The sequence below is a fragment of the Callionymus lyra genome, chromosome 14 (genome assembly GCF_982586985.1).
Source record: "Callionymus lyra chromosome 14, fCalLyr1.hap1.1, whole genome shotgun sequence".
Classification (NCBI taxonomy): Eukaryota; Metazoa; Chordata; class Actinopteri; order Syngnathiformes; family Callionymidae; genus Callionymus; species Callionymus lyra.
In genome coordinates this window covers 2,103,825-2,114,349 of record NC_141831.1, presented here as the reverse complement: position 1 = coordinate 2,114,349, position 10,525 = coordinate 2,103,825, and the positions used below count along the sequence as shown (strand labels likewise).

The following is a 10,525-nucleotide window of genomic DNA, read 5'->3' as shown; positions in this document are numbered from 1 at the left end:
CTGGAGGCGTCCATGCCGTGCTGCTGCTGGTCCTCGGGCCCCTCTTATGGTCTGAGCGGCCCCTCAGGTGCGCCGTCTCTGTGACATCATCATGACCTCACTCTGGTCCAGGTGAACGTCGTGATGAAAGACGGTCGAACCATCAAAGGTCCAGAGGAGTCGGGAACACGTGGTCATAATGTAACGGTCACATGGTTGTATTACAGGTAAACGACACACTATAGACGCGTCTTCACGATCTGTAGGGGGCGCTCTGGGTTTTTAAAAAAAAAGTCTCATCGGAGCAACAGCGACATCTAGTGGACGATGAAGCTCCGCCAGTCTTTGATCCACTCGTCGACGATCACGATCTTCACAGGATTCAACATCAGATCCTTCAAGGACGGAGCGACGAGTCAGTTCCTGGAGTCAGTCGAGGGATCCTGGAGTCAAACACAAGCTTTAATGCATTTTTATGTTTTTCATTTGATGTTCAATGATGGTTTGAACTTATACATGACAGTTTCTTACTTCTGTTGTTTGTGTATTTATTATCATTATCATAGTTTGTGTGATCGTCTCTGTTGTCCTCCTTTAACATGATTACTCCACGTTCTGCTGACGACTCAAACTTCTCACTCTGGGAATTAAATAAAGTCTCATCTTTAAATGACACCAAACCTAAGATGACGTTTGATTTAATGTCAGGAGTCGATCCCAGTTCATAGGGCGAGAGGCGGGGGACACCCTGGACAGGACCCCAGTCTGTCTCAGTCATGACCCAACAATGGTTTCTTTCTTCTGTGCGACTCTTTGTTGTCGTTTGTATATTTATTATCATTGTGTTTGTTATTCTTTGTTCATAGAATAATAATGTGTTTTATTTGTGCTCTTTATCGAATGTGTTTGTACGTCGTTGTCTTTTTGCCAACGTTCTGCTGACGACTGAAACTTCTCGACTCTGGGAACAAAATATCTTTCTCTCGTGATTAAAAGTCATCAGAGCTGGAAGTTCTTGTCGATGTTTCCATGAAAAAACTGAACCAACGATGGTTTTTCTACACAGATGCACATCTGGACCGTGTGGGCGGGAGACGCTTCAGTTTTCACGACAGTAAACGGAATTATCTCTTCTCAATCTTAAACTACACACACACTGCTGGAACTACACACACTGCTGGAACTACACACACAGAGCTGGAACTACACACACACAGCTGGAACTACACACACTGCTGGAACTACACACACACTGCTGGAACTACACACACACTGCTGGAACTACACACACTGCTGGAACTACACACACTGCTGGAACTATACACACACTGCTGGAACTACACACACACTGCTGGAACTACACACACACTGCTGGAACTACACACACACTGCTGGAACTACACACATACTGCTTGAACTACACACACACTGCTGGAACTACACACACACTGCTGGAACTACACACACTGCTGGAACTACACACACACTGCTGGAACTACACACACACTGCTGGAACTACACACACAGCTGGAACTACACACACTGCTGGAACTACACACACAGCTGGAACTACACACACACTGCTGGAACTACACACACACTGCTGGAACTACACACACACTGCTGGAACTACACACACACTGCTGGAACTACACACACACTGCTGGAACTACACACACAGAGCTGGAACTACACACACAGAGCTGGAACTACACACACAGAGCTGGAACTACACACACAGAGCTGGAACTACACACACAGAGCTGGAACTACACACACACAGCTGGAACTACACACACACAGCTGGAACTACACACACACAGCTGGAACTACACACACACAGCTGGAACTACACACACACTGCTGGAACTACACACACACTGCTGGAACTACACACACACTGCTGGAACTACACACACTCTGCTGGAACTACACACACACTGCTGGAACTACACACACACTGCTGGAACTACACACACACTGCTGGAACTACACACACACAGCTGGAACCACACACACAGCTGGAACTACACACACGTCACACACAACAAGGATGAAGGTCAAACACCTTCCTCTGCAGCACGTACAGCGACGTCACGGCGTTCTTTCCGATCCTCTCCTTCACGTCGGGCCAGTCGTCTGAGGAGAGACCAGACTTGAACCCGGGACACCAAACCCTGTCATGGTTCTACCTGCCAGCTGGATCAGGGAGCGCCGAGGACCGGACCTGGACCTGGAGAGAAGCTTCCTGGCTGGATATCGCCGCCTTCGAAGGAACATCAATGAACGTTCTTGTTAAAGTTCTGACGTTCAGGACTCACTCTTTTGAGGGAGTCCAACAGGCGCAGATGGTTACCAGGGCGATGAGGAGGAATATTCCTCCGGTGGAGAGGATGATGTAAAGTGAACTTCTCTCTGTGCAAACATTCACAACATTAAACTTCATTGAAATATTTGTATTAAATCAACAACTTCTATTGTTGTTAGCCAAGGATGCTAACACGCAAATGCTAGTTTGTACTTTCACCAGAGCCGTAGACTCACTGTAAACGGTCAGTGTGACTCACTGTAGACGGTCAGTGTGACTCACTGTAAACGGTCAGTTTGACTCACTGTAGACGGTCAGTGTGACTCACTGTAGACGGTCAGTGTGACTCACTGTAAACGGTCAGTTTGACTCACTGTAGACGGTCAGTGTGACTCACTGTAGACGGTCAGTGTGACTCACTGTAAACGGTCAGTTTGACTCACTGTAGACGGTCAGTGTGACTCACTGTAGACGGTCAGTGTGACTCACTGTAGACGGTCAGTTTGACTCACTGTAGACGGTCAGTGTGACTCACTGTAGACGGTCAGTGTGACTCACTGTAAACGGTCAGTTTGACTCACTGTAGACGGTCAGTGTGACTCACTGTAGACGGTCAGTGTGACTCACTGTAGACGGTCAGTGTGACTCACTGTAGACGGTCAGTGTGACTCACTGTAGACGGTCAGTTTGATTCACTGTAGACGGTCAGTTTGACTCGCTGTAGACGGTCAGTGTGACTCGCTGTAAACGGTCTGTTTGACTCACTGTAGACGGTCAGTTTGACTCACTGTAGACGGTCAGTGTGACTCACTGTAGACGGTCAGTTTGACTCACTGTAGACGGTCAGTTTGACTCACTGTAGACGGTCAGTTTGACTCACTGTAGACGGTCAGTTTGACTCACTGTAGACGGTCAATTTGACTCACTGTAGACGGTCAGTGTGACTCACTGTAGACGGTCAGTGTGACTCGCTGTAGACGGTCAGTTTGACTCACTGTAGACGGTCAGTTTGACTCACTGTAGACGGTCAGTGTGACTCACTGTAGACGGTCAGTTTGACTCACTGTAGACGGTCAGTGTGACAGACGGTCAGTTTGATTCACTGTAGACGGTCAGTTTGACTCGCTGTAGACGGTCAGTGTGACTCACTGTAGACGGTCAGTTTGACTCGCTGTAGACGGTCAGTTTGACTCACTGTAGACGGTCAGTTTGACTCACTGTAGACGGTCAGTGTGACTCACTGTAGACGGTCAGTGTGACTCGCTGTAAACGGTCAGTTTGACTCACTGTAGACGGTCAGTGTGACTCACTGTAGACGGTCAGTTTGACTCACTGTAGACGGTCAGTGTGACTCACTGTAGACGGTCAGTTTGACTCACTGTAGACGGTCAGTTTGACTCACTGTAGACGGTCAGTTTGACTCACTGTAGACGGTCAGTTTGATTCACTGTAGACGGTCAGTTTGACTCGCTGTAGACGGTCAGTGTGACTCGCTGTAAACGGTCAGTTTGACTCCCTGTAGACGGTCAGTTTGACTCACTGTAGACGGTCAGTTTGACTCACTGTAGACGGTCAGTTTGACTCACTGTAGACGGTCAGTTTGATTCACTGTAGACGGTCAGTTTGACTCGCTGTAGACGGTCAGTGTGACTCGCTGTAAACGGTCAGTTTGACTCACTGTAGACGGTCAGTTTGACTCACTGTAAACGGTCAGTGTGACTCACTGTATACGGTCAGTGTGACTCACTGTAGACGGTCAGTGTGTGTAAACGGTCAGTGTGACTCACTGTAGACGGTCAGTGTGACTCACTGTAAACGGTCAGTGTGACTCACTGTAAACGGTCAGTTTGACTCACTGTAGACGGTCAGTTTGACTCGCTGTAAACGGTCAGTGTGACTCACTGTAGACGGTCAGTTTGACTCGCTGTAGACGGTCAGTTTGACTCGCTGTAGACGGTCAGTTTGACTCGCTGTAGACGGTCAGTTTGACTCGCTGTAGACGGTCAGTGTGACTCACTGTAGACGGTCAGTGTGACTCACTGTAAACGGTCAGCTTGACTCACTGTAGACGGTCAGTGTGACTCACTGTAGACGGTCAGTTTGACTCACTGTAGACGGTCAGCTTGACTCACTGTAGACGGTCAGTGTGACTCACTGTAGACGGTCAGTTTGACTCACTGTAGACGGTCAGTGTGACTCACTGTAAACGGTCAGCTTGACTCACTGTAGACGGTCAGTGTGACTCACTGTAGACGGTCAGCTTGACTCACTGTAGACGGTCAGTGTGACTCACTGTAAACGGTCAGCTTGACTCACTGTAGACGGTCAGTTTGACTCACTGTAGACGGTCAGTGTGACTCACTGTAGACGGTCAGTGTGACTCACTGTAGACGGTCAGTGTGACTCACTGTAGACGGTCAGTTTGACTCACTGTAGACGGTCAGTTTGACTCACTGTAGACGGTCAGTTTGACTCACTGTAAACGGTCAGCTTGACTCACTGTAGACGGTCAGTGTGACTCACTGTAGACGGTCAGTTTGACTCACTGTAAACGGTCAGCTTGACTCACTGTAGACGGTCAGCTTGACTCACTGTAGACGGTCAGTTTGACTCACTGTAGACGGTCAGTTTGACTCACTGTAGACGGTCAGTGTGACTCACTGTAGACGGTCAGTGTGACTCACTGTAGACGGTCAGCTTGACTCACTGTAGACGGTCAGTTTGACTCACTGTAGACGGTCAGTTTGACTCGCTGTAGACGGTCAGTTTGACTCACTGTAAACGGTCAGCTTGACTCACTGTAGACGGTCAGCTTGACTCACTGTAGACGGTCAGTTTGACTCACTGTAGACGGTCAGTTTGACTCGCTGTAGACGGTCAGTTTGACTCACTGTAGACGGTCAGTTTGACTCACTGTAAACGGTCAGTGTGACTCACTGTAGACGGTCAGTGTGACTCACTGTAGACGGTCAGTGTGACTCACTGTAAACGGTCAGTTTGACTCACTGTAGACGGTCAGTGTGACTCACTGTAAACGGTCAGCTTGACCTGCTCGCTGGACATGCTGCTGACAGGATTGGTGACCATGCAGCTGTAGACGTCGTCGTCCGCCATCATGACCCGAGCGATGGTCAGCAGCTTCCTGTCACGTGACAGGACGAACCGGGTCTCATTGGTCAGCGGACTTCCCCCTTTGTACCAGTGATACGTGACCCTGGTTCCGTTCTCGTGAGAGCAGTTCAGGACCAGGTTCTCGCTTCGCTCGATGACGGCGAAGTCGTCGGTGTGGACGTGAGGGCTGGACACGGGTTCTGTGGACCAACAGGTGACATGTTAACGACATGAAGATCTCAGGAACAGCAGGAACAAGTACTCTCAGGGACAGAAGACGAGGTCGGTTGCAGGGAAGTCAATCAAACAGAAGTTCTACCATAGACGGAGAGCGAGATGCTGCCCTCGCCCGGGAAGGTGTCGTCCGTGATGGACACCTCCACGTCATAGATCCCGTCGTCAGAGAGTCGCAGGTTGTGGAGCAGCAGCGTTCCGTTCTCGAACACCAGGATCCGGTCCTGATACTCGGGTCTCAGGGAGCCCACGATGTCGGTGCCGATGGACTGGACCACCGTGACCGACTTCTCCCTCCTCAGCTGCCACCTGATGACCGGCGGGTCCAGGCTCAAGCTCTCGTAGCGGACGGAGAGAAGAGCTTCACCTCCCGTGGAGCCTTTGAGCAGAGCGTTGGGGATCGTCAGGTTCACGGCCAGAGCGCCCCCTGCAGGAGAGGAGGTGTCAGTAGGAGAGTCAACGATACCACGGTGTAACATTTACACCGCCCTGCTATTTAAATGGTACTTTTAAACCACACATAAAACATTATATTAACAAGACGATCTTTGTCATATTTACATTCAATTTAAATCATAAAACATTCTAATTTAAACTAAATAATTTGATTACTGAGGTGTTCATGATCCAAACTGCAGGTACAATGAATTATTGAAACGGGAAAATTCCTACTTTTTTTTTTTAAATGCTAATTACCTGGTCATCTGTGTTCGTCACTGAATGTTTATATTGAATAGTTAAGAGTGTGTTATTATTAGTAAAACAGTTTAAGCCAATCAGCGGCTTCGTCACATGTAGCGCGGGGTGAAAGTCACGTGTGTCGTCAGACCAGGAAATGAAAGAACGGAAAGTGACTTTGCTGACAAAGATCGCCTTTAAGTCAATATAAATGCGTTATGTGTTGTAAAAAGTACCATGTAATCGATATGTTGACGTTTATTTGACTCAAAAAGATATTTAAAAAAGACGTTCGCAGTTCAACGTGTGACGTCATCGCGTAGGAAGTGCCCGGATCCTATTGGAGGCGGACCGAAATGGTTCCTCAGTTCACTATCCGCTAAATCTGTGAATTAAAAATACACAACTTTTTTTTAAAATATAAAGTCGGTGACTCGGAGTTTTTGACAGGCACTTACAACTGATATGGAGGCGAATAGTTTCTTCGTTATTAAGTTTTCAAAAACAATTATAAAAATACAAGTTATTCAAATCAAATAATAAAAAAAGTACTTTTATAAAAAGCATTTTGACTTTGATGAAAAAAGACCTCGATTGATTGAAGCTACTTTGTTGAGTCAATAATGAAGACACAATAACATCAACACAAAACGTTAATGACGATCAAAGAAAAGAGTTCGATTTTTCATTATTGAAACAATTTTTCCAAATTAAAACTTTACTTTTTGGATTGAACTTACTTTTTGTGTTTAAGTAGATTTTTTTTAATTTAAAATTCCTTTTTTGATTATTGAATAATAAAGAAACAAATCTACCTCCACACACACACACACACACACACACACACACACACACACACACACACACACACACACACACACACACACACACACACACACACACACACACACACACACACACACACACACACACACACACACACACACACACACACACACACACACACACACACACACACACACACACACACAACGTTACAAAATTCAGGTTCTGAATAATCAATGATCTGATCGTAAGTAGAAAGAAAGTTTTATAAAGTTTGAGGTAAACATTTTTTTCACAACAACCACGTATTAAAAGAAACACTGACAAGTCTAGAAAGGCGCTATATAAATAGAGATTATTATTATTATTATTATTATTAAGTAATTTAAAAGAATAATGAAGTCACTTGTTTACATTCTTGATGTTGAGGAACATGTTGTCGTGTCAACACTTTGTTCAACTCTTTGAATTAAAGACACACAATGTCCATTTTATTATAATTATATTTATATATCTTTTTTTGTTTGTTTACAAGAGCATTTTTTGTGTTTCCTGTTTGAAATATGTTGCGATTTTCAAAATAAAATGTTAAAACCAATGGTTTGGTATTAAAAGTAAATAAATGTACTTAGAATATATTATAAACCAGTAAAAAACATTCTAAAGATTTTTATTTGAAACCTTTTACACAAACCTGAGGTTTTATTATTAAAATAGTATCTGGACAAAAGAATCAAAGCAGAGGAAATAATGGTGAGATCAAGTAGAGTTGAAGTTGAAAATACAAATATTAAGAGCGTGAGCTTGTTGTTAGCTTTTTGTTAGCTTGTTGTTATCTTTTTGTTAGCTTGTTGTTAGCTTTTTGTTAGCATGCTAAGTCACGCAGCGATGAGGTCATCAAACCAAAGAACATAATTTCGAACATAAACAACATTTATTTATTGTCCAGAAACAAGAATCAATGTTTAACATTCAAGTCTGAAGGATTTATTCATAATTAGAATAAATGAATTATTGTTTAGATGAGTCAGAGACTCACTCCAGCTGTCAGTCATGGTGTCAATCATGGTGTCGATCCAGCTGTCAATCATGGTGTCAGTCATAAGTCGAACTGACCTGAGGTGATGAGTCCGAACAAGGCGATGAAGAAAACCCTGGATTTCTTGTGGTCGTCGGTTGAAGTCCGGACCTCTGCCTTCATCTTGGTTCTTTGCTCCGGTCGAGCAGCAGAATCTGCAGATCCTGCAGGTCCAGCAGGTCCAGGACACAATGGTCCGTTGTTCTGGTCCCACTGAGACCAGTTGTTCTCCAGAACCGCTGGTCCAGCAGACAAACGTGCGACTGTGTCGTTTGTTGCTCAACAAACATGTTCCTTCGCTTGAAGCAATAAAAACCTCTGATTCTGAGAGTTCGTCTCTCGTGGATGAAGTTTCTTCATCTTTTCAGTCACTCGTTGGTTTACTTCGTTATAAAACTCTTTAAAATAAATGAATCAAGATTTGCTTTTTTACACAAGATAATAAAGAAGTAATTAAAGACATAAGAGATAATATTAACTCTAGTTTTATTGTCAATACTGTCAATATGATCCAACAACTTAACAATAAACTATTATTAAACATTCAAGGAATATGTCGATAAAACACATGTTTCTCAAAAGAAATTCTGAAAATGTTTGTATTTTTCTTTATAAACACAAATAAAGATCCTTCATCGTCGTCTTCATCGTGCGTTTACTTTGCTGAGACGTTTTTTTGACAAATAACACTCAAAATACTGTGATCCCTACAGTATCTCACTGCGGCCTCTAGATGGCAGCAGTCGTTACGTCCTCCACAGCTAAAGGAAGAATGACGACCGAGGATGAGAGGATACAGTTGTGACTGAGGACGAGAGGATACAGCGATGACTGAGGTCTAGAGGATACAGCGATGACTGAGGACTAGAGGATACAGCGATGACTGAGGACTAGAGGAGACAGTTGTGATTGAGGACGAGAGAATACAGCAATGACTGAGGACTAGAGGAGACAGCGATGACTGAGCACGAGAGGATACAGCGATGACTGAGGACGAGAGGATACAGCGATGACTGAGGACGAGAGGATACAGTGATGACCGATGAGAGGATACGGCGATGACTGAGCACGAGAGGATACAGCAATGACTGAGGACGAGAGGAAACAGCAATGACTGAGCACGAGAGGATACAGCAATGACTGAGGACGAGAGGAAACAGCAATGACTGAGGACGAGAGGATACAGCAATGACTGAGGACGAGAGGATACAGCAATGACTGAGGACGAGAGGATACAATGAGTCCAGCAGCTTTCAAAGCTGATGTTTGGACATATTTTGGTTAGAAAACAAATGAAGGTCACGTCAGTCCTCATCAAGGATTATGATCCAGGTCTGATGTTCAGGTGTTGACAGCTCTGAGGACCTGAGACTCGGAGGAGGTGGACGAGCGAGTCCTCAGAGGTTCTTGACTCGTCTCCGTCCTGCTCTCGCTCACCAGCGCAGACTCCACGTCGTCGTCGAGGGGGAACAACAGACGACCTTGAGGTCGGGTCACGAACATCCTGGGGACGTGTCTGTCCAGGAACTGCTTCATCCTGGTCCACAACCCTCTCCTGGACGCCGGGCTCCTCCTGGACGAGGTCTCCTCCACCAGGCTGGTCAGCAGCTCGGACACCAGCATGGCTTCAAGATCCTCCTGGCTGGTCATAATGTTTTGGCTCGTTGATTCTTCTCCGCTGGACACCACAGTCGACTGATCAAACTCTTATCTTCATCGTTTCTTCTGACCCTCCAAACACGTGATGTCACACAGCTGTCGGCCATTTTGTTTCTTCAAAACTTCAAAGCTTTATTGACAAACGTGTCATGATCGTGTCCTGTGATGACCTCGAAGTATTCTTTTGTGTATTCTCTGCTGTACTTTGACTGACATCAGCTGTACTTTGACTGACATCAGCTGTACTTTGACTGACATCAGCTGTACTTTGACTGACATCGTCTGTACTTTGTTGCAACAGATGTTTAATAAAACATATATACTTAAATCTCTTCACAACACTGTATTTACGTTTTATTTTTATCATAGTTTTATCATATTTGTATCATAGTTCTTCTTAGGAGTATAGTTCAATTAGGTTTAAAATATATTTATTATTACATTTTCAATTAACGAATATACCCGTTTTTTTTGTTTCAATTAAACTTCAGCCTCTAGATGGCAGCAGTCGTTACGTCCTGCACAGCTAAAGGAAGAATGACGACTGAGGACGAGAGGATACAGTGAGTCCAGCAGCTTTTAAAGCTGATGTTTGGACATATGACACAAACAAATGAAAGCAGTTACGACTTCATCAAGAGTCATGTGGTCTGTAAATTAAAGAATTGTAGGTCAGAGGTCATCGACCTTTT

At 45.0% G+C, this 10,525-nt stretch overlaps 1 protein-coding gene across 1 annotated transcript; it reads right to left on the bottom strand.

Annotated features, from left to right (window-relative positions):
* Positions 1 to 297: 297 nt before the first annotated feature.
* On the bottom strand, positions 298 to 9,824 carry LOC148065675 (hepatic and glial cell adhesion molecule-like). Its single transcript, XM_087808062.1, has 9 exons — positions 9,612 to 9,824; positions 9,206 to 9,236; positions 8,213 to 8,413; positions 5,718 to 6,059; positions 5,317 to 5,598; positions 2,301 to 2,394; positions 2,172 to 2,245; positions 2,048 to 2,118; positions 298 to 422 (listed from the first exon to the last, which is right to left on the bottom strand). Exons 1-9 carry the CDS (start codon positions 9,822 to 9,824, stop codon positions 396 to 398), a joined length of 1,335 nt encoding a protein of 444 aa, XP_087664188.1. The 3' UTR covers positions 298 to 395.
* Positions 9,825 to 10,525: the final 701 nt, after the last annotated feature.

Bases quoted from the DNA above. Each gene is read 5' to 3' on its own strand.
- LOC148065675 (XM_087808062.1), bottom strand. From the start codon at position 9,824: ATGACCAGCCAGGAGGATCTTGAAGCCATGCTGGTGTCCGAGCTGCTG. The intron at 9,237-9,611 runs GTGAGCGAGAGC...TCTCGTGCTCAG, and splicing joins ACGACGTGGAGTCTGCGCTG to TCATCGCCGTATCCTCTCAT. The intron at 2,119-2,171 runs GTAGAACCATGA...GTCTCTCCTCAG, and splicing joins CTCCCTGATCCAGCTGGCAG to ACGACTGGCCCGACGTGAAG.